This window comes from Acanthochromis polyacanthus, chromosome 6 (genome assembly GCF_021347895.1).
Source record: "Acanthochromis polyacanthus isolate Apoly-LR-REF ecotype Palm Island chromosome 6, KAUST_Apoly_ChrSc, whole genome shotgun sequence".
Lineage (NCBI taxonomy): Eukaryota > Metazoa > Chordata > Actinopteri > Pomacentridae > Acanthochromis > Acanthochromis polyacanthus.
In genome coordinates, this window is record NC_067118.1 from 25,126,805 (window position 1) to 25,150,246 (window position 23,442).

Sequence of the window (23,442 nt, forward strand, 5' to 3'; positions counted from 1 at the left end):
ATGTACTAACTTGAATTCAGGGAGCTCTGTAGTAGTTTATGGTTGATTAATTTAAAAATAACAATAATGTTGAATTTTACAGTAACAGTGCGGTGGGATTACACGTTAAATTTAATTGTACAATGCCATGTTACAAGCAAAAGAACCTATACCTAAGTTATAACTTAGGTATACCTAAGTTATACCATTACACTTTTTGAAGGTAGTCACCTTTAACAACTAACATTTCAAAAAGAACAAAACATACATAATACTACGATTGGAATGACTAATAATACTTGTATCCCAATTTAAAGTACTGAAAAGCAAAAACGATTTTGACATTACCCATGCCATTTTGAGTAAGAATATCTCAGTAACTACAAATATAACCCTGCTGGTTTTTTGGACAGTGATAGAAGACAGATGGAACTGTCTTGTAGAGAAATTTGGGGTCTCTGGTACCTGTCCCACACTGAGATTTTTGCCCCCAAAAATAGCCAATTAAAAATCTCGACCAACTTTGGGAGCTCATATTTTCCAAACTGAGGTACCTAGAAAGCTCCAGTTTGCTAAGTTATCACACAAGTTTGTGTAGAATGGAACCCAGGGGTGTTAGAACACTTCTGTGCAGTATTTCTAGTACTTTTAAGGTCCTAAACTCCACTCGTGAGTAGGTATCTCTTAATTTGTAGCATTTTTAACAAGCCCCCATGGCCTGCAGAGTGTAGGGAAACACCTGGGGATGTTTGTGGGGCACTAGCTACATGCAGAGGCCTTGTTTACCAACTCACAGCTCTCTGGTATGTCTAGAGGCTGAGAAATAACCACTTAAAGATGCAAAAAAACCTGGCGAGGCTTTTTACAGCCCAAATTCTGAAAATTTCAGACCCCCACAACTCAAACTATTTGAGCTACAGGCCTACAATTTTGCATAGAAAGTACTTTTGTCACTGTCTAATGGCATGCAAATTTAGGACTAATTTGAAAATGTATGGATTAAATTTCCTATCATAATTCAAGAGCATTTCAAATTGATTTGAGGGCAGCATTTATCGATTTCATTCTCAGATTTCGTGATATTGTCTCTCAGAAGTTCTGAGAGACCATTTCCAGTCATTTCCATGAAAGGATGTACATGGTCTGCAACCATGCTTAGCAGATAGGTAAGTGGTACGTATCAAAGTAACATCCACATGGCAGGACCCAAGGTTTCCCAGCAGAACATTACCCAAAGCATCACACTGCCTCTGCTGGCTTGCCTTCTTCCCATAGTGTATCCTGGTGCCATGTGTTCCCAGGTAAGCAGCGCACACACAGCTGGCCGTCCACATGATGTAAAACAAAACGTGATTCATCGGACCAGGCAACCTTCTTCCATTGCTCGTGGTCCAGTTCTAATGCTCACATGCCCATTGTTATTGTTGTTCCACAGGGGTCAACATGGGCACCTTGACTGGACTGGGGCTATGCAGCCTCACACGGAACAAACTGCGATGCACTATGTATTCTGACACCTTTCTATCAGAACCATCATTAACTTCTTCAGCAAATCTGACCAAAGGAGCTTGTCTATTGAATTGGACCACACCAGCATTTGCTCCACACGTGCCAATGAACCTGTCACCGGTGCACCACTGTTCCTTCCTTGGATCACTGCAGACCAGGAACAACCCACAAGAGCTACAGTTTTGGAGATGCTCTGACCCAGTCGTCGAGCCATCACAATGTGTCCCTCCTCAAACTCACTCAAATCCTTATGCTTGGCCATTTTTCCTGCTTCTAACACATCAACTTTGAGGGCAAAATGTTCACCTGTTGCCTAATATATAAAACCCACTAACAGGTGCCATGATGACCTGTCAGAGGTCATGATGTTATGCCTGATGTCACATCTGTGTATGTATGTATGTATTTATGGATATATGTATGAGCTGTGTAATTGCTTAAATTGAATTTTTTTCCCTCCGTTTAAATCATCACAATTCCTAAATTCTGTTTTGAGAGGATTTTATTGCGTACATACAGGTTAAGGTTCATCGTGTGTTCTATGTAATGTAGCACTTCACGACACAACAGGATTGTAAGAACAACCATCATTTCACCAAACCAATGATTTGTTTAGAAGCAGTAACATACTAAACATCGATTTATATCTTTATAAATCATCTTTGTCGGATGTCATTATTCACAATTCCAAAAGCTGTACTGTGAATTTTCATCTAAATGGCTTTGACTTTTACATAAGTGTGATACCCAATCGGATTTTTTAAGTTCACGCTTTACTTCACAGACATCACGTCACAAGACAACAACTTTTACATTGTCCCAATATTACTAATGTGTTTGTCGTACAAATTAAACGTAACATTACTAATCTGTCCGCGGCTGCAGATTACAAACCTCTCCTGAATGCTACTCCATGTCAGACACATGCAACCTTAACAGTAACTTTAAAACTGTAAAAAAAAAAGCATCCCCTTTAAATACGTCCTACTCCACACTGAAATGCATCGCGTCGTCCAACATACTGAACACATGAATTTAACTGAGCCAGCACTCAAACAGAACCAACAAGGAAAACACAGTGACACATTTTTATACAGTACAGTACGTAGCTTATGTTCTCCGTTTGTTTTCATAGTACAGATAAAACACACAGTACATTCATACATGAAACGTACAACATATTATTCCAACTCATCACAATGTGCAGACATTTAATCTTAAAAAAGAGAAATTGGCCTAAATAAGTAAGGCGACTGTTTATATGTAAATGTGTTGTTTCAAACTATTATTGGATGATTCTGACTACTACAACACAATAATCCATCCATCCATTACCTATACCACTTAATCCTCATCAGGGTAGTGGGGGGGCTGGAGCCTAGGGAGGGGACACCCTGGAGAGGTCACTAGTCCATCGCAGGGCTACATATACAGACAAATTCACACCCACATTCATACCTATGGACAATTTAGAGTTACCAATTAACCTGAGCATGTTTTTGGACTGTGGGAGGAAGCCGGAGTACCCGGACAAAACCCACGTATGCACAGGGAGAACATGCAAACTCCATGCAGAAAGATCCTGGACGCGAACCGGGGATCTTCTAGTTGCAAGGCAAAAGTGATAACCTCCAACCACTGTGCCGCCCTACAACATAATAACAATAATAATAATTATAATAATAACAGAGCAGCTTAACAGTTAAGTTTCAGTTTCTCCACAACACACAGTTCTTACATAAAATCAAAATATGGGGATTTACATCTTAAAAATGAATTTAAAATTGCTGTCTGTAAGTTAGAGCGCCATTTAGTTTTATGTTTAGTTCCCTACAAAAATTAAGCTGCAAGTCACCTTAAACCTTACTGTTTAATTTCAGATCACATGCTGGAGTCCAGCACTGTGACGAAATGCACTAAAAAGCCTCCACTGTTTGTTGCCGTTAACTCACTGGGCTGCAACAGAAAGAAACGAGAATAGATTAAAGCAAAAAATGATCATGGTTAAAAAAACAACAACAACAACAAAACAAAGCAAACATTTTAGGACTGAACAATGAGGCAAAGTAAAAAGTCGGGTTGAAAGTGAGTCCGATCACAGTTGCCCGTGATGAGCTTGTGCTCGTCTCTAGTCTCGGTCTCGGTTTGGTCCTTCAGTGTTTACAGGTAGGGATACTGGTTAAGTTTTCGTTGGTAGGCAGCACTGGAGCGGTGGAAAGGCTGCTGCTGCTGCTGCTGCTGTTGGTTGTGGTTGCCGTATTGTCCTGCAGCAGACCCTCCCAGGGCTAAACTGCCGTTCTTCTGGAGCAGCGCCAGCGAGGAGTAAGCTCCGTTCGCCCTGCCGTGGCGGGAGGAGCCACCCTGCATCTGGTCCACAGCCTGGGACACGGAGGCCAAGGCGGCAGAGGCCGGGTAGGCGTACAGGTTTGGGGTGGAGCTGAAGAGGGTGCTCTCATGGAGCCGGTAGGACGAGTGGGAGGAGACGGGAGGGGGGTAAGTGGGCTGTCGTCTCAAAGAACTGCTTCCTGTTTGTTCGTGGGAAGATGTCATCACAGACTGCTGTACCTGAAATGAGAGAAAACAAAGACGAGATTTGTGAACAGAGGCTCAATCTTAATGCACACAGTTTGGTAGAGAGATGTACTAAAAAGATTAGTGTGTTAGCAGGTGAGTTTTCAGTGTCATGAAGGTGACTCTCTTCTAACCTGCTAGGTCACCATGGTAACTGATGCAGCATAGCAAACCTGCTCAGGAGGAAGTTCCAGAGACTGGGATTTTAATCAGCTGTAAGAAGCGTCTTGCCTACTAGTTCATTTCCTGATAATCCTCTCTGAGTGATAAAGATTCTCAGCTGAGGAAATATGTGTATCTGCAAATATGTTGTGCTATAAGTTATTAATTACAGTGAATGAAGCTGTACAGTTACAGTATAGCAAACTGTTTGGCTTTTGCTGCCATGGGAACCGCAACTAATAGAACACAGATTTTAATGTAATATTGTGCTGGCATTTATTACAGAGAATATTCAACCAGTAATATTAATTTTGCTTTGATTTGGCCAAAAACTAAAGTGGTATCTTTCATTATGGGACAGGGTCAGACGTAAGTTCCCTTTTTAAATGAATAAGGTTTCAAGTGAACCACTTTAATGTGCAGTTGTCATGTTAGAAATAAGCAGCTGCACTGAGAATCGCTGAGTGATAAAACAAACACTTTAACTTTCACAACTGACAGCTTTTTTCGCAGCACTCTCTTCTCTTGCATCATTTACAGTAGTAGCACTTCTAACTGCAATAAATGCGCATTATAATAAGTTGTTCCTCTGAAAGGAGTAGACTGCAGCACACAATCGGTCCATTTTGTGCAGCAACACATTGAAAGTCCCCAGCTATGTGAGGGCGCACAAAGTCTGAAGCAGAACGCTGGGTTGACAAACAAAGTTAATAACCGTCAACATAGCCATTATCTGTAATTGGGGTTTTTGGTGGAGCCAGTGAAACTAAGAAAATCAGACAATTTCAAACTTGTTTCACAGCACAAAACTCAATGACTGTGAACATTTTAGTTATATTTGAGACTGCTGGTTGACTTGTGGTTCAGTACGGCAGCGTTCAGGAGCCTCTCTACAAATACACGTCAAAGCAACGCAAACAGCAACACCTGTGAAGCAATATGCTGTGTCTACAAATCATAAATGAATGCATCATAGCAGAATCTCCACAGTAAGTTTTAAAATCTATTTCAAAGGAGACTGATTGGAGGATTACATTTGTGACATCTTAAACACCTTTTTCTTCCAATTTCGAGACACATTACTCTGGAAAGCTGTCGTTCTGTTTACTTAGACACATGTGCTTCTAAATAATAACTCCATTTATCTTTTGTCTCCTGAACTTGGAAGCCAAAGTCCCTGAGCTACAACAAACCAAATATTTAAACAATCTGGAGCAAGTGTGTAGCGGTAAGGGCAAGTTAGTAGCACTGGTGTTGTTATGAGACAGAACTGTGGTCTTTATGGGTTCACGTCTGAGCAGAGTTGTGTTTGAAGGCCGTTACCTGACTCAGGTTGAGGGGCTGAGATCTGCTGGATGCGGCCCGTTGATGGCGGTCAGTGGTGGAATCTCCTGACCGACCGGACGCCTGAGCAGAACCCTTCTTGGACTTTCCTGAGCCACTTGTAGCTGGGTCTGCTGATGCAAAACCAGACATGATGCTGTGAGCACTAAGAAAAATATAGATTGCAGCTGATGGAAGTAAAATGGATCGGTGTCAGTCAGTGCCCTTTAATCTCATTTACCATTCAGATAAATAACTTTTCAGACTTTACCCTTGAAATCTGAATCTCCTGTACAACAAGTGAGCAACATTTTAACATACAACAGTGTGAAAAAACAGCTGACTTGGGATTTTTTAAAAAATATTAAGCATGCTGGAAAATATTGGTGACTCTCAAATCCCAGAGCTTTTTAAATTAAGCCAAGATCTGCACTGTTTGTGTTGACGAGACATCAGCCTGATATCTGCAGCCAGCTGGATAGGTAGCGTTATTTCATTTGAAGTTATGATCAGTGTTTTTTCAGTCTATCCCTCTTGTATATGCGAGGTCTAGATTTGCTACAAGATAGCCAATCCGAGTTTGATAACAATGCAGAGTCACAGCAGTCTGACAATGTGCAATCTGTCTGCACAGACTGTAACCCAAGTTCTTACTGCAACATCTGTGAAGAAGTCTCAGTCTACTGGCTTGACTGAAAACAACACTAAATGTGGATGGTCTTTGGGCCCAAAACTGCAGAGACATGCACAAAATCTGTGAATTTTCTCCCCACTTAGCAGCCTTCATTCAAATGAATGAGACTCTAACTGTGGACGTATTGGAGCTGGATGCAGGACTCAGCCTTGCTGCCAGTTTTCCACAGTGTTTTCTCAACTCCTGCAGCCCCAAAACAATTTTCCCCATAGACCACAATTATAAATTAAACCTCCAAGTGCACACAAGGTCTATTATTACAGTTTTATGAATTTTCAATCCATTAGGGTTTTATATATATTGCCTGAGCCTAGAAAAGTGAGTGGAAAATGTGTATTTTTGCGGTAAAACACAAATGTGCATCGGGGCAATAAACGAGAAAGCAAACAGTAGCTACAAATCATTTTTGGCTGCTATGCCATGTGAGCAATTTTAGTTTAACGGTGTGGACACTGTAAAGTAGACATTTATGCAACATGCAGCCCTAACTGCACTACTTATAACACGGCGTTCACAGTTAATGCAGGCGTACACATCTGCTAAGAAAAGGGGCATCTGCAAAGATTGATCTCGGGCACATTTTTTCATCCAGCCCTGGTGCATTTGAGTAGTCTAAACAGGGATTCACTGAGACCCCTTGTGCAACTACATTTATTTATTTCACATTAAATCAGTATGAAGTGAACGAAGAATAGTCTGTAAGAATAAAAACAGTATAATGTAATTAAATGTGGACTGGATGTGACTGAGTTGAACAGAGCAGTGCAGTAGAGGACCTGGAGCTGCCGGAGTCTTGTGGGTTGTGCTCTCTCCAGGCTGGCTCTTCACAGAGGGCATGATGACGGCCAGAGACTTGGTGGGCTGGGAGGTGGTTTTGGGGCTCAGGGGGCTGCTGGTGGAGGAGTCGGAGTCATGGGAGTCGTGCACCGTCACACAGCTGATCACGTTGGTCCTCTGGCTCGTTCCGGAGCTGCAAGAGCAAATAATCATTTCATCTCCGTCCAACGTGTGCAAAAATCTATTTATGCCACCAGATCGAACACGCAGACTTGCTTGAGGAAAAAAAGGGTAAATATGGCAGATAGACAAAATAGTTCCAAACAGGAAATGACTCACCAGGCAGCAGGGAACTTTGTCTCATCCTCGTCCTCTGAGTCGCTGTGGATGGTGATGATGCTGACGGCAGGACTGGGTGTGTCAGAGATGACGATGGGCTGAGACTGGTCACCAGCAAAAGACGTGTTGTGAACCACAGTGGCGGCTGAATGCACTGACGACACCGGTCTGCAGGGGGGAAAGACGCACTTTCACTGTAAGGTCAGTCCGTGTCGGTTTGACAGAATGCAGAAAATGTGTTCCTGCACTGTCTCAGATTTTAATCAGTCTATATATATATGTGCTATTCATATGAATGTATCCATATTTCCTACTAAAAATACCATCTTTGGTCAACATCACAGGCATTATATCAAATATCTACACCCCTATGCAAACCAGTTTTGGTGATCTACAGATGGATACATTTGGGATCTACAAAGGTATACACATCACCATTCTGACATGTCAAAATCACAAAGAAATACAACCTTGACTTATTTCCCACACAACAAATTCTACTGTTAGAAAACTCAAAAGCTGGCAAATGTCAACCAAAGACTGTGCTTTTAATATGGAACATGAATACATATAACTGTATGTATATACAGTTACAGCAACTTTATGGAGAACAAACACAAAGCTTGATTGAAAATTGTGCACTTTGTCCAATTATCAGGGGCCAATAATTAAAATCTGGCCTCTGCTAGAGTTATTCAATCATTTGGATGCACTGGTAACGGTTTTATTTGTGTCCACATCACATTTCAAGGGTGTGGAAGTAATATTTCAGGAGATATTGAACCCTTTTAATGGCTTCACAGCTAAGATGTTTCTTTGTAGGTGACAATAGAAAAATTCCTGAAATGTTCCAAAATATTTTACATAACTTAGATTTACACTGCACAAAACAAACAGCTAAACTGTGAACAAAATTTGATACAGCGGAAAAACTCTGGTATCTAAATAAAACAAACTGACCCCTACTGCAAATACTGTGTATGCTGTGAAAACAGAGACGGATATCCAAAGCAGAAACTGACACTGACCCAAAGCTGTTCATTAAATGACATTATTCTTCATGGTTACCTGCCAGAATTTAGATGTGCTAGTCACAGATCTGCTCATCATTTTAAATATCTGATCGGACTGTCTTTACAGCTTGTAAAATAATATAATAAATATTTTGCACACAATATGTAAGTAACCTCACAACCTATTATGGTACCTAAAAGATGTGAATGTGTGAAGGCTGGACTGGATACCTGGCTCTGCTCTCAGCGTGTCGAGCCTTCGATCTCTTGCCCGGTTGAGATCTTGAGTGAGCGGCTCCTGAGCTGTGGTTCTGTGAGGCAGCGTGACGACCGACACCAGAGTCCTGCTGGCTCACGCCATCGTACTGGCTGCCATGGCGACCCCTGAAAGAAGGACTCTGCATGAGCGACCCGTTATATTTTAAGCCTAGACGGAACCAAAATCGAGTCAAAATTGATTCGGTAGCAGTTTCTAATGGAGCTCAAATGTGTTTTGCATCCCTGAAAATTTCATGTGGCTATCTTCTGAACTTATGAAGTTGTGAGGGAAAGTGCTGGAGCAACAGGAATTATAAAGTGTGAAATTTTGATCTACCTCGGTGTACTTCAAGGGCCTGCAACTCTGAAAATATTCATAGCATGAAGGTAAAAGTTTGCGAAACCAACCTCCAGCCTGAAGCCTGCTGACTGTCAGAGATAGGAGCACCCATGGGTGAGTCCGGCACCACAGCCTGCCCAGGGTTGTGGATGGACATGCCAGGCATCTGCTGCCATGTGGAAGGGATGAGGATCTGCTGCGTCCCTGCTGGCCAGCCCTGCTGTATGCACATATACAGATGAACATGTTGAAAAACTGCAAGGAACTGGTGCTAAAGATGTTAAATTAGAAGTACAGCATGTCGACCACAGTGCAGCAGAAGTCTGAGTTACGTAGAGAATCAGAAAAGATGCAATGAGCACATGTAGTATTCAGACAGCTGTAAATGCTCCTGTTTCCATCTTGCACCAAGAAGTCCAGCAGACGTCACATTAGAACAATGACACGCTTACAGTGGAACAAAGCAAATTAGTTAGTGCCTTGCATTTCACTTCTAGGCTTATTCCTTGCGGTATTTGTAACTGCTAAGAAAGAAATGTGCTGGAAGTGACTTATGAAACAGTACGCTCCATATCAAGCTCAAAGTAAACATTTCTCTCAAGTTCTGATGCCAAGCATTCATGCCATACAGAGAAGAACAAAAACAGAGACGGTCCAGCCAACCTGAAACAGAAATGCGTTAGTCTGAGGCACAAGCAAGACAGAAATGAAGGCGTCACAGTTGATTTCACAGCTACACACTCAATACAGTGACTCAGGTTGTCTATTTTCACAACTTAATTAAAAGCATGGTGGCAGGAAAAAAATACCAATTTAGATAAACCTTTAAAGTTGCAAACATAATGTAATGAGTTCTGCTAACATTATATTGTTGGTAACTGCATCAACCTAACAGCGAACATTAGGCTGCAAGCAAAAGCACAATCCAGACCGGTGAGTTGCACATGCTTCTTCAGCTGCACATCACTGAGATAAACGCTGTGAGAGGAAAGAAGGATAGAGAAGAGAGTTCAGGTAATGACGATGGTGCTTTACCAGCATGGAGGTATACTGATCCAGCGAGCCTAAACGTGGCATCCCTGCCACTGAGGCGTACAGGCCGCCGACCAGCAGAGGGTCATAGGAAGCCTGGGAGGTGAAGGGGGGTGGGGGGAGGGGAGGAGGTGTTATGAGACCGTGTCCTCACTAAACCTTGTGAACACATCTTTTTGTCTTCATTGTGGTCCTCCATCCAGACTAAAACGGAACGAGTACAGCTAAAAAGCCGCGGCCTGGTGTTGCTTTGTACAAACGTCCCCAACATTATTAAGCAAACAGATGATAGCAGTAACACGGCATTTCATTGTTTTCTCACTCAAGAAGAAACAACTTCAGTTAGACTTCTGGTGGTTTGACTTAGTGGTATTTTGCAGGTAAAAGCTTGCAGCTGATTCCTCATTTCAAAGTGCTTCCTGCTCCCCTTCCACTTTCTATGTCTGAGCTAAAAACAACCTCGAATCAGCTGCTTAAACACTACAGACTGAACTGCACAGTACAGCAGACCTGCTTGATTTTGTAAGTGAACAGCTTTTAAGACCTACTAAGATTATGTTTACAACATTTGGTGTCTAACAGGGACATTCTTTGGTGTTTGTCTGCTGGTTATGGACAAATATTCCTTTTCTATGCTTGGCTGATTGCAATGAGACAAAGATTTAATCATCAGTGACAGAACTAGATAAGTCTTACGTTTAGCTTATCTATCTATGAAGTCTGATTTTTCTACAGCTACTGTAGGGCCAAAACAACTTGTGAACACACCTCATAGAGCTCTGATGCCTGATGTTGATCTGTTTTCTTAGAAGGTCATCATCAGTCAGAGATGATTTAACACATCTTTTTACTCTGGAAGCAGCATGTACCATTGACACTGACTCGACCAATTTACAGATACATTTTGCTGCACACAAGCTTCATAAGATGCTCAGGTGGGTGGACTGGAGCATTTTAATATGGACTGAGGTGGATGCACACAAACAAGCTGAAACTTCTGCATGTTAATGTAGCCGGTTTAGTGCGGACGCAGCCTGAGAGGACACATTTAGAACAGGACGGTTTGAATTCTAAAGAAGAAAAATCTTTGCTTGATAACAAGAATGTTCAGCTTGTTATCACACCAAGAGAAGATATTTACAATCATTCTGTGGAGAGTGTCGTGAGCAGCACGCAAACCAGTCTGTTAGCATTTTTAGCTAACGCTGACCAACTAACTTTTCAGGTTCAAATGACAAATGTCACCAGCAGTTGTAGTAATACCACCGGACTGAATTTCTTTGCCTATTCTGGCTGACAGTTTCAAGTCTGTCACAACCACTGAGGAACTCAAATCAAGCACTTGTTCCTGGTCCCTGTATATATCAAAATATGTGACATTTTTACATTATTATTGATGCACTAGTTCATTAGCAGCATCTTCCTGCTGTAGCAGTTCAGAGAAGAAGATTCTTAACTCCTCCATTTGCAATTAGTTTCCCAACTTATCGGTCACAGCCCTCCAAAAGGGCACAAGATAAATCCAGAGTGTCATTTCCACCATTAGTGAGGCAGGACAAAAAATAAGAAAGTTGTGCGGCACAAATTTATATGCATGTGTTTGGTTAACTTTCTGTAGTTTGAAGTGATGAATAATTTGACTTCTTTAGGACTCAAACATTTCATTAAATGAAAACATTTGAGAAGTTTACATGAAAGACATTCCAAAAATAATCACAATGCACTGAAACAGAGGCTTTGACTGGACACTGCTTTAAAGAATGGCCAAATAAGAACCCGTTAAATCATTGTGCAGATCTGGATCATGTTTTGAAATTCTGAGATCTGTATTGGCCTTGGTGGAGGACTTCTAGCATCAAGAATGTATCCTTAAGTAAGGGTGCTTTCACACATACGCCTTTTGGTCCGCTTAAAGCGGACTGGAGTCCGCAACACCAGCAAGTACAGTTCGTTTGGGCTGGTGTAAAAGCAGACCAGATGTTTTTGGTGCGGACTAAAGAACCGGACCGAGACCACCTTCGAGAGGTCGTCTCGGTCCGCTTCTATGTGAACTCCAGTTCGGTTCGCTCCTGGTGAGAACACAAACCTGTCTCCATTTGGACCGGCATGATGGTGCAGCAGACTTTTTGGTCTACGGGATCTTCCGTAGCTACCTGCACAGGGAATTTTGGGATAACAATAACGTCTTGCAATGCATCTTCTCCGTGCCAAAAATGACTGTGTAATGTTCTCGTACCGAATGCGAGCTTCATGCTGGAACAACAGCAGTATTTGTGCTTCCTGCATAAAGCAACAATACGAATATAAGGCAACAAGAACGAACAGGAGAGCATAGTTCATTGTTTACGAATAAACCTCGATCCATGGAATAAACACAGCCTGTTGTTGTCTTCCAGGATTTTTTCCTCTTCACATGCTGCGCCAATCAGCGTTCAACTACGTCATCTAAAACACCTTATTTTTGTGAACAGCGCCGCCAAATGACTGGGGGGGAGATATCTCATTCATCGTAGTTGGTTCAACTGCGAAAACACTGGTGTGAATGCGAATTGAACCAGTTGAAATTAGCAGCATTGTAACAACTTTTGGGTCCAAACGAACCACTCTAATGGACTAACAGGTGTGAAAGCACCCTAAGTAGTAAGTACAAATGTCAAACGCGGTGGAGTGAAAGCTAAAATATTTCCCTCAGAAACGAGGCAGCAAAAACCAAAACATATAAATACAAGTAGTATTATACCTGAATAAATGTACTTCTAGTAGGCTCTGATTCAATAAAACTGAACTGGAGCCCAGCTTTCACCTCACAGTCACCCTGTGGTGGCTCTCACCTGTGCCAGCATGCTGGGCTGGATGTGAAGAGACTGGGAGGACTGGTTCTGAGGAACTAAAGGTACCGAGTTGTCCATTCTTACTGGGTAACCAGACGGCTTATTGGAGGTTTGAAGACCTACAAAGAGCAGAAGGAGGCAAATTACACCAAGTACATATGTACCACAAAAGAGAAATACGACAGATGAAATAGACTTCGTTGCCGACTGGTGAAATTGCACCATGATTCTCACCTTGGATGGTTGGGGGGCAAACTATGAGCGTCTGCTGGAAGGGTTCAGTCTGGGCACAGAGCTGTGTGGGTCTGGTCTGCAGAGGAACGCCCTGCTGGGTCAGACCGGGGATGTTGATGGTGGCCTGCTGGTACAGGCCGGGCTGGTAGTTGAGCAGTGGGACATTGCTGCTGAGGGACAATGACTGACCTCCTGTAGAGGCCATCTGGAACAAACAACACACAGAGAAGTTTCAACGGCTAAAAGTATGAGAGCAATTCAGCAAAAAGGTCCACAGGCCTCAATTATCAAAGCATGTGGTGGGAATGATTTTTAAAACACGCGGCTGCACAAACAGTGATGTTCTACATTCATCCTTTTCCTGCAGAGTTTTGACAGATTCATGTTTTCAGACCTGTATTTTCACTGGCAAAAAATTGAGAACTATTTTAAGGCTTCAATATCTCCAGAAAAATAACTCCCACAGCCATGAAATTTGGTGAGAACACAGACAAAACAGCTTCCAGTAGATCCAAATAGCCAAACAGGTTCATATATGTGCTGCATATATATGGTTGGATCCATATTTCCTACAAATACAGTCTTTGGCTGACATTTCACTAACTTTCAAGGCCTCTAAAATGTTGACTCATTCATACAACTTCAAAAACTGGTGTGTACACATTCATATATAAACACTTTCAGGAACTTCCTAGGGTCCCAATACCACCGTCATTTGAAATCATTGCTCTTTTACCATTTTCAAGGGCCAAAAATTGAAAATCTGTGTATATCTCTCCAAATTTCATGGCAATAGGACTTTACCTTTAAAATATATTTGCAGGTAACGTTTTTTTTTTTTGGTGAAAATGCTGAATTTCCCAGGTCTGAGGACATAATAAATTCTTCAAATTCAGCCAAAAATATTTCACATAATTGAATTTTTGGTGCCAAATAACAAATAAGTCAACTCTGGACAAAATCTGGGAAGGCAGAGCAGCACCACTGTATAGACTGACACGTACTGACCCTTAACAGGATCTGTAAGAATAATGTTGTCAAGAGGCAGATTAGAGGCAACATCCTGACCTGATTGTGCTGGTTTAGTTGGCTACTGAATGTGACTGTGAGGTTGGTGGCTGCACTTGGGGTGTTGTTGCTTGCAAACAGATTTTTTCCGTTCTCAAAGGCGCTGCATCTGCGTTTGCATATATCCATGTTTTGGAAGCAGGACTTGACACTGTAAAATAGAAATGGAAAAAAAAAGCCATCAGACAGCCGCACAGCTGGAATCCTGGAGGCGAAGCAGTCACTAGCTGACTGTCTACCTCTACGCTTGTGTCTTACTGTGAGCTGTGAGGGAAGTGCAGCAGGTGCGTCATGGTGACAAACGGATGGTTCAGCGTCTTCATGGGTGTGATCCTTTTGTCTGCGTCTAGTGTCAGCATCTTCTTCAGCAGGTCTATAAACTCCCGTCTGTCAGCCTTCTCTGCCAGGATGTCTGTGCCCTCCAGGTTTGTCATGTTCACCTGCAGGAAGTCAGTTTTTATTATAAAACAGCACTCGTAAAATATGCACCTAAATACACATAATTCACCTGGCAGATCACAAAAGGACTTTATCACTTTGCCTGCTGACGAAAGCACTTTACAGACTGAACATTTTACATTCCAAACGTCTTTCATTATACAGTATATCTGTAAACTCATGTGCACCTATTTATGTCATTTGCACAATGAAGCACAGTCTTATTTGCACATTTCTGTATCACTCTTGTATATTCTGTTGATTTTTTCTATGTCATATTTTAAATATTTTTATCCCTTTTCATACCCTACCCTAATATTTTGTGCTGTCTTATTTACCCCTTCACTGAAAATCCATGCTGCTATAACAACTTCATCTCCCTTTGAGGATTAATGAAGTTATCTAAGTCGAAAATGTCCAAATTTGCTTCTCTCGTTATTCTAACCATTTCCAGCAACATTACTATGGGGTCATGCCATGAAAAAAATCAATCAGTGCCTCCCACCTGTTCCCCTCAGAATCAGCTGATGTTTTTTTTAGTAAAACAACTTTAGTATATTTAATGAAGCTATGAAATAATGTTACCTTCATACTACTAATATTTTCAGAGTTACAGGCCCTTTTCCAGTGTTTTTGAGCCCTCATAAATACACAAGTACAAGAGATAAACACGTGACATTTTCAGGAATTAAAAGCACTTGGGAGAAACAATAATAACAAGCATGAGATTTTGACTCATCTCTATGGAATTCAAGGGCCTGTAACTCTGAAAGTATTCACAAAAGAGTAAGATTTAGCACGGTTTAATTAAGTGCAGGAACTCACCTGCATCATATCATCCAGACAGTTGAAGATGTATTTTCTTGCCTCCTTTGACTTGATGCCCATCTCGGCCTCGTGCTCTGCAGGCGTCTGCAGAAAGAACAGCCACAGCCAGACCTCATTATATGCACTGTACACATTCTGTGGAAATGTTTGTTCTCTTTGTGGACTCCTATCTGTGGAGTCTGCGCCTACTTTGAGTCTCCACAGCGGGTAGCTCGAGTCTGGGCCTCTGTTGAAAAAGCGGCTGGTCTTTGTTCCTGCACTCAGCAGGTACTCTGCTGGAAGGCCCTGGGTCTGAGAGATGTAACGAATCTGAGAGAAACAAACAAAAAAAAGGTGTGAGACAAATGTAGACTTAGAGTGCTGCATGTTTGTGCTCAGTACATTTAAACAGTTGAAACCACCTCAGGACTTAAAGTGTGTGTGGAGGATTGTTGGTTTTCGGGTTTGTCTTAAAACAACAGTCAGGTACCAATATGAACACTGGCCTTTGCTTGGTGGAGGATCAATCAACAGTCCTCTCTCAGTGTGGGGGTGTTTTTCACAAGTTTATCTGAACCCCAAGCAGTTCCTGGATGGTTTTTCTTCTGTACTCACCGTGGGCTCATTTTTCATTGCAATCTAAAGTCCTGCACCGCTAAAGAAACAGAAAAAAACACAGCTAGGAGAAGAATAAAAAATATTTTTTGTGCCGTCTGGCATAGCTATAATGTCATAAATCATTTAAATGTTGCATAGAAAAGTTGAACTAAGTGCCCACAGCTGTTACCACTGCCGTAAAGAAAGAAAACATAACTCCCCAGACAGACAAGATGAATCAAGATTAATATTTTACTGCTTCCATTTTAAATTTCTGGACATACTAAGCCTGTAGTTCATCCCAGTAAGTCAAAAACTCCCAGAATTTTTGTGATGTGACTGTTGGTCACAGGTGAGTCAGTAATAGTTTCACAGTCCTGCAGAGGAGCACATATATATATTTTTTTAAGATTCTATTTTGTTTTATTGAGCTGAATTGTTTTATTTGAAATTTCTTTTGTAAAGCACTATGTAAATTTGTCTTTGAAGGTATTCATGACTAATGTTTCTCATTCTTGCTGTTACTGCATGAGCAGCTGAGTGTAGCTTTAACACAGAGTCGAACATCCATGCACCTATCCTTGAAACATCCTGAATAAATGCAAAAGTGATATGTAAAAAACCTGATAGTCATTATTTACACTTGAACTGTCACATGCCTCTAAACGTATCATCATATCACCATTGGGAAAACATTACACCTGTGCTTGGTCTTTATGCAAGAATGTGTCAATATTAACATGTTATTATTGTAGTATTTACTTTATTGTACTTTGGACAGCCGTTTCCCATATTTCCAGTGATTTTGCTAAGCTAATTGCTAAGCTAGCTGCTATGTAACAGACTAATATGAGAGTGATATTCGCATGCTGGACTTCATTTTAAGTATACTCCCAAAAAACGTGAAACATGTGACACAAAGAGTAACATTTATATTTGGAAATGTTTAAAATGTGTATTTTTTGTATTAGCATTTGCATATAAACACCACTTCAAAGTGTATGAAAGTGCTGCAGATGACCTGATCGTACTCTGAGGCACCAGGATAAAGAGGCCATCCCAAGAACAGCTCAGCGATGACGCATCCCAAAGACCACATGTCGATGGCCTCACAGAAAGGAAGGCCCAGGATGATCTCAGGAGCCCTGCGAGCATGTCAGAACCCATAAATGTCAAGATCACAGCCGTACTTCACATACAGACGAAATTGAGGGCGAGGTGCTCACCTATAATATCGCGACTGCAGGTAAGTGGAGCAAACTGCTTTGGACACGTGGCTGGCCGAGCCGAAGTCGATGACCTTCACCCTGTACGGCTGCCTCAGGGGGTCCACCAGCATGATGTTCTCGGGCTTCAGGTCGGCGTGGATCAGCCCCAGGCTCTTCAGTTTCATCAGCGCCGTGGCGACCTGCTGCAGGATCGGCCGGATGCACTTGAGCAGCAGAGGGCTGAACTTGCTGTGCTTCAGGAAGTCGTAAAGGTTCTGCTCCAGCATCTCAAACACAAGGCACGTGTGGTTCTTGTGCTGGAAACACTCGTATGAACGGACAAAGTTGAACTCATCGGCGTTTTCTGTGCTCAGCCGGCTGAGGATGCTCACCTACAGCGGGACGGAGATGGAATTATGTGTTAACTACTCTCATCCCGTTGGCAAAGTCATATTTTATCTTTATGGTTTTGCCAAAAATGAAATGATAATCTGCTTTTATTTTAAGCACATTGTGTTACAATTTATCCCCGAATAGTTCAAAAATAAATACATTATTATTATTATAATAGATGAATGAGGGAGAAAACATAATCTAGCTGTAGTTTGTGTTCCAACCCTTTTTTATCATTGAAGTATGTAGTTGCTATAAGAATGAGTTTGGAAAGGGTCCTGTGGGCCTGGCTGGACGTGGCTTCTAATGCAAAATAAATAAAACGTTACTGTCAAGAGCTTTATGTTGCTTCTATTTGAGACAATCATGCCACTTTGCTGAACTACAGTTCCCATAATGCTTTAGGGGATATAAAGTACAATTCTGCTGTGAAGAGTGTTTCAATCTGTACAACTTGAGTCAAATTTTTATGGCTATACTTGTTCACAATTCAGAAATATGCTCTTTTTGTGCAGCCACTTGCACTTCCTGTTCACTTTGCAGCCTGAAGCTGTCACTGAACTGCTCTAATGCCGCAGAAAATTTTAAACTGTGAAGATTCTCAGGCAGGTTCTGACCTTATTTCTGTAATTTCTACACAGATTTATGGATGTTTATCGCTGAATTGACCCCTCTTAATATCAACTCTGCTGTTTGTATCACTTACGAAAGAACATTCTCACCTCAATCTGACCTTGTCGAGCGTAAGACGGATGGTTCTTCAAGATTTTAATGGCCACTATCTCATTTGTGCCGCGCTTCCAGCATTTTGCAACCTGACCGAATGTGCCGCGTCCCAGAAACTCGAGCACTTCGTAGCTGTTGGACATTGAGCACAGAATCTCATGCTGGACCAGCTGGTAGTCGCCCTCGCTGTGGGAGTTGCTGCTCTTGGTGGTGGAGGTGGAGTGTGCTATGGACTGAGCGGTGGTGGTTCCTCCTCCGCCGCCCGTGCGGTTCGACACCACGGGGGCCGACAGCTCCTCCAGGATCTGGACGCTGTCGCTGCTGTCCACCTCCTCGCTCTTCCTCTTCAGGCTGTACTGCTTGTGGTAGAGGTCGCACGGCTGCGAGGACGACTCCGCATCTTTGACGCGCCGGCTGGAGGAGGAGGAGGAAGAGGAGGAGGATGGAGGCCCGCGAAGGCTGCCGGTGCTGTCCGCCGCCCGAACCACCGTCTGCTCCCTGGAGCCGGCCGGTGGCAGGTGGTTGGAGTTGTACACCGGGTTGAAGTTGGAGCCAGAGGTGGAGGGAGCAGCTCCCTGGGTGGGGCTCTGCTGGTAGTAAGCACCATCTCCCAGCTGGTTGGACACATCCCAGGCAGGGTTCTCCACTTTGAGCCTCTTTGAGCGAGAGTAGGCACTGGAGGAGACGGAGGGAGAGGAGAACACCTGGAGATGCGACGCCATGTCTGGGGACGAGATTAAAGAAGAGTAGCAGTGAGACATCTGACAGTTAGAGAAACAAGAGTCAAGATTCAAGACCTTTATTTATCATGAATACAATTATACATAGCATAATGTGCAGTGAAATGCATGGTGCACCTGCTGAAAACCGAATTTGGCAAGAAAATTCTTGTCAACATTTTCAAAAAATGAGTAAAAATCTTCCAAAAAAATCCTAAAAATATCTAAAGTGATTACATATATATCAGTAAAACATCTAATATTTTCTTTAAGATTATTTTTAACATTTCTTTTTTCCACGAAAAAATGTTCAGAGATTTCTCAAAAATGTTGAAAATGTGGACATCGGAAGGTTCACTGGGAAAATATTTTTTTTCCACATTTTCAAACTTTAAAATGGGTCAGTTTTGACCCGCAGGACGACACGAGGGTTAACACTGTGGGGATCTTATATTGATGCTGTTCTGCTGATTGTTCTGTTTATGCTGTTAAAATGTACTATCAGTAGTATTATTAGGGTCCGAGTACCGAACGGTGCAAAAATCCTCTTGAAATCAACGGGTTTCTTGTTTTTATTTTTTCCCCCGTTTTTTGAACCGCAATTTTGAAGGCTTAAAAACATTTGAAAACGCGTGAAAATTTGCACACATGTTAGAACCGGTGAAAAATTAGATATTTTATGAAATGTGCATAGATGTGAGCCAAAATGGCTCCAAAGCACCACCCGGAAAACTTCAAACAGGCTCTACGACCTGGACATGTCACCTACAGCTATGAAATTTGGTAGGCATAGGTAACTTGCCACGACACACATAAATTTAAGTGAAAACCATATGTAAACACAACAGGAAGTCAGCCATTTTGAATAATGTGACATATTTTGGACCAACTTTTGCACATTCTCAAACAGGGTAACCCCAACAGAGCTCAAATTTGGCCAGGATGTACACGAGGCATGGGTGATCAAAAGTTATCAAAATGATTCGCACAAGTAAAGACGTGAGGACCCGTTCAACGCTGCTTACAGCTTTAATTAATGTATTTATTTCTCTTCACATGTCTTGTCTGAGTTGCTGTGTGAAAACCAGATCATGCGTCCTAATGTGTTTATGTTCAATTTGATAGAATATCTAAAGCTGCAACCATCAAACAATCAGGAGAAAATTAATCTGAGACTATTTTAATAATTGATTAAAGGCAAACAATGGATGGCCTCAGCTTCATAAACATGCAGCATTATTGCTTTACAGTGATTAACGAAATATTTTTTTGGTTGGGAACTGATATCCAATCTGATTCATTATCTTAGGTTGTAGGCGATCTTTTCAAAGAGAATCATTTAAGACAGAAAGATAAGTTTGGTTTATTTCAACCGGGCATATTGGGTGTATTTCTCAGTAATGTGGCTACTGTGTCTCTATGAGTCATGTTAGCTTTACACTGTCCGCCTTCACCGTAGGGATTCATTCAAACATAAATCTGAACGTCTCCCTGCAGCTTTTCAAGCAACTTTTTGCAGAAATTATTCACAGTAATCTTTTCAAACATCAGGTTTTAGCTGCTTGTTTTGTGTGACTCCACGAGCACAAAGTCAGCTTGACCAGCAGAGCTACAACAGTCACAGCAAAGGGCTGAAATAAAACAGGATTACCCTTTATTTAATTTCATAAGCAAGCAAACAGCGAACAACCTAATGAACATAACTGTAAAGTAAAGCCTTATTAAGTCACTTCAACAGCATCTCTTTTGTTTGTGGTGTCTGGTTGAGTCATTGTTTCCTTCACGTTTTTTTTTTTAGTATTTTTGTCAACATTGTCAATATTTTAGGGCCATATTTCTGCAAATTACATCAGTCACGGTCTAAAGCTCAGTAAAATCCTTCTTCCAGGATTTAATGAAGGGTTCAAAGATCATGTGCTGTATTTCTTTTCTTTTTATCTCCTCAAGAATGGGATTGTGTTTTGAGCTCTTTTCACTGTTTCTTAGGTGTTTTTCTGTTGGGCTGTTATTGCTTCTACGTGATCTTAATAAAACACTGAGCTCAACTCAAGTCTGGCAATTTTCTGTATCTTTGTCACAGTCAACAAATCCCACAAAGAAGGACCACAAACGACAACAAAAGTCCATTTGTTGGGAACTATTGGCATCTGTTGGCTCATTGGTTTGGTGCTAAGGGCAGTGGATGCAATTATTATGCAATGCTAGTCAAGACAAAAATCACAATAGCATGTGATACATTACTAAAAATAAATCCTCTAATGTAAAACTAGAATAGTTAAGGACTTTCCAGCAATTATCCTGGAACTGAGGTTTTTTTTTTTCAGTACATTTGCTTAACTTTGCATTTTAACAGTAGCAGTTATCCATGTTGACGCCTGAGCTTCTTAACAAACTTCATTTGATTCATGCAAACAATAAAATTGAGTCATTTTCCTGCATTCTGGTGCATTTTGAGGTAAAAAAAAAAAAAAATCTCAATTAAACAGTTCTATTTTAACTAGCCTATTTTATTTCTACTTATATGTATGTATGTTGTTATTTTCATCGTTTGTTTTTTCAAAGACCCCCCCCCCCACACACACACACACACAGACACAACGTGAAATGTTTAAGTCTAAGTCCTGAATATAAATATCACAAAGTGCGACTCTATATCATTCTGCTAAACTTTCAGATCCAAATTTAATGTTCTTTTCGTAAAAATAGACAGTCAGGGACGAAGAAACATTCTCGTGTATATATGCATCTGGGCATTTAAAAACCTGTACCTGAAACATGTTCATGATCAAATCTCACCACTGTAGCATAAACTCAACAAAAACCTCTTCTTTCTCGCTTTTCCTGATCGCAAATGACTCGCCTTGTGGCACATCGTTCAGAGATTTCACGCAGTAAAAATAGCATGCTTTTCTGTGATTGGCCGAGAGCGGGTCATGACCCGGGCGCGTGATCAAGATTCGGGTGACTCCGACCATTTCCGACGCCTGCCGAGAGAAAAAGTTTGTTTTTCTTATATTATCGCTTGGGCGTTTCGAAGAAAAAGTAAGTCTAACCCTTTTTTTGTTGCTTTTTGCGAGAAAAATAGAGCGCAACTGTGGCTCACACGGTTCAGAATGACTACATCCAGCAAAACGATGCGTCAATGGCGCTGTGGAAATCGGCTAAATTAGTCAGGCAATTTTGTATTATGAATATTTTAGGTTTTCAGCTTCAATATTTGAATTAGTCTGGTACATCTGTATTTTATTGGGTTGCCAACCAAATAAATTATCTACACTAGTCAGGTGAATTTGCATTTTATTAATATAGTAGGGTAATTGCTAATACTGAAGGTTTAGAATTTGTAAATATATATACCTTAATTTTTAAATTGGTCAAGTAAATTTAAATCATATAAAATATTTTAAGGTGATAACTTTAATATTTCAGTTAGTCGTTTAAATTTGTATGAACTGTAAAGTAATAATTGAATAGTCAGCATAATAATTGTACCTATAAACCTAATATTTACTTAGATGAATTTATTTTGATAAAAACATTGTAGTGGTTTTGACCTTAATATGTATATTATTCAGTTAAATTTGCACTTTCTATAACAGAGTAAGGTATCAACCTTAATATTAAAAGTTCAAATTCAAAACCAATTACTTCTCTACAGGACAGCACTATGACTTGGCGGCTATTATTTTGCCTGGACTGTAGTATTTTTGTTTTTAACTTTATCCTAATTGCTGTTAAGTTGCCTTCTGGGTGTCCTGCTTTTGCTTTGTCTGTCAAAGCACTTTGTAAACACTTGTTTTACAAGACGCAATATAAATAAAAGTTATATGATAATTACAATACCATATCAATATCAATTAATTAAGAGCAGTGATTAATTGTACCATTATTATTATTACTGTTACTATTATTAGTCCACCTTGACATCTACAGGTTTCCACTTGAGCCTCACATCAGGGTCAGTTTTGCCTCCTCCGCTGCCTGACAGTAACCCTGACACCGACTCTTCCTCCGGTAGTCTTACCTGTTCCGGATGATTGAGCGCACCGTCGCCGATCGGACATTAAGGCCTCTTCATCATCTCCTCGCCGGGCTGTGTGTGGAGCTGCAGCCGATCAGCTGAGCTGCTCGCCGCCTGCAGCAGGACGGAGGACGCTAACTGAGCTAACAGCTAGTTAGCTCTCCAGAAGCATCCCACTCATTCCTGCCTCCGTCCGCAGCCTCATCGCGCATCAAGCGAGCAAACCGAGCATTGTGCCCCCCGAAATGTCAGATGTTAAAACAGCGAGCCCCGTCGGCTGGACAGAGCTCCATCATCACCGCGGACCGTTCGCTCGCTGCTTCCTGCCCTGCGACGTACTCTGCGTCATGACGTCACTGCAGCCGGAGATCGTCCAGCGCACCCCTGAGCCTCCCACTCTGCT

General features: G+C 41.5%; 1 protein-coding gene across 3 annotated transcripts; it reads right to left on the reverse strand.

Moving 5' to 3' along the window:
• Positions 1–1,972: 1,972 nt before the first annotated feature.
• On the reverse strand, positions 1,973–23,390 carry hipk1a (homeodomain interacting protein kinase 1a). Of its 3 annotated transcripts, none has more exons than XM_022221778.2 (16): positions 23,043–23,390; positions 18,296–19,023; positions 17,199–17,572; positions 16,994–17,117; positions 15,586–15,705; positions 15,394–15,480; positions 14,389–14,570; positions 14,131–14,281; positions 13,063–13,267; positions 12,829–12,947; positions 9,034–9,182; positions 8,599–8,751; positions 7,355–7,522; positions 7,015–7,208; positions 5,545–5,678; positions 1,973–4,053 (listed from the first exon to the last, which is right to left on the reverse strand). In XM_022221778.2, the coding sequence occupies exons 1-16, from the start codon at positions 23,080–23,082 to the stop codon at positions 3,649–3,651; spliced, it is 3,333 nt and encodes a 1,110-aa protein (XP_022077470.1). In that variant the 5' UTR covers positions 23,083–23,390; the 3' UTR covers positions 1,973–3,648. The 3 variants fall into 3 exon arrangements, with proteins under 3 accessions (XP_022077470.1, XP_022077468.1, XP_022077467.1); XM_022221776.2 differs by having other exon boundaries at positions 5,545–5,675; positions 9,034–9,185; XM_022221775.2 differs by having other exon boundaries at positions 9,034–9,185.
• Between the last annotated feature and the right edge of the window lie 52 nt (positions 23,391–23,442).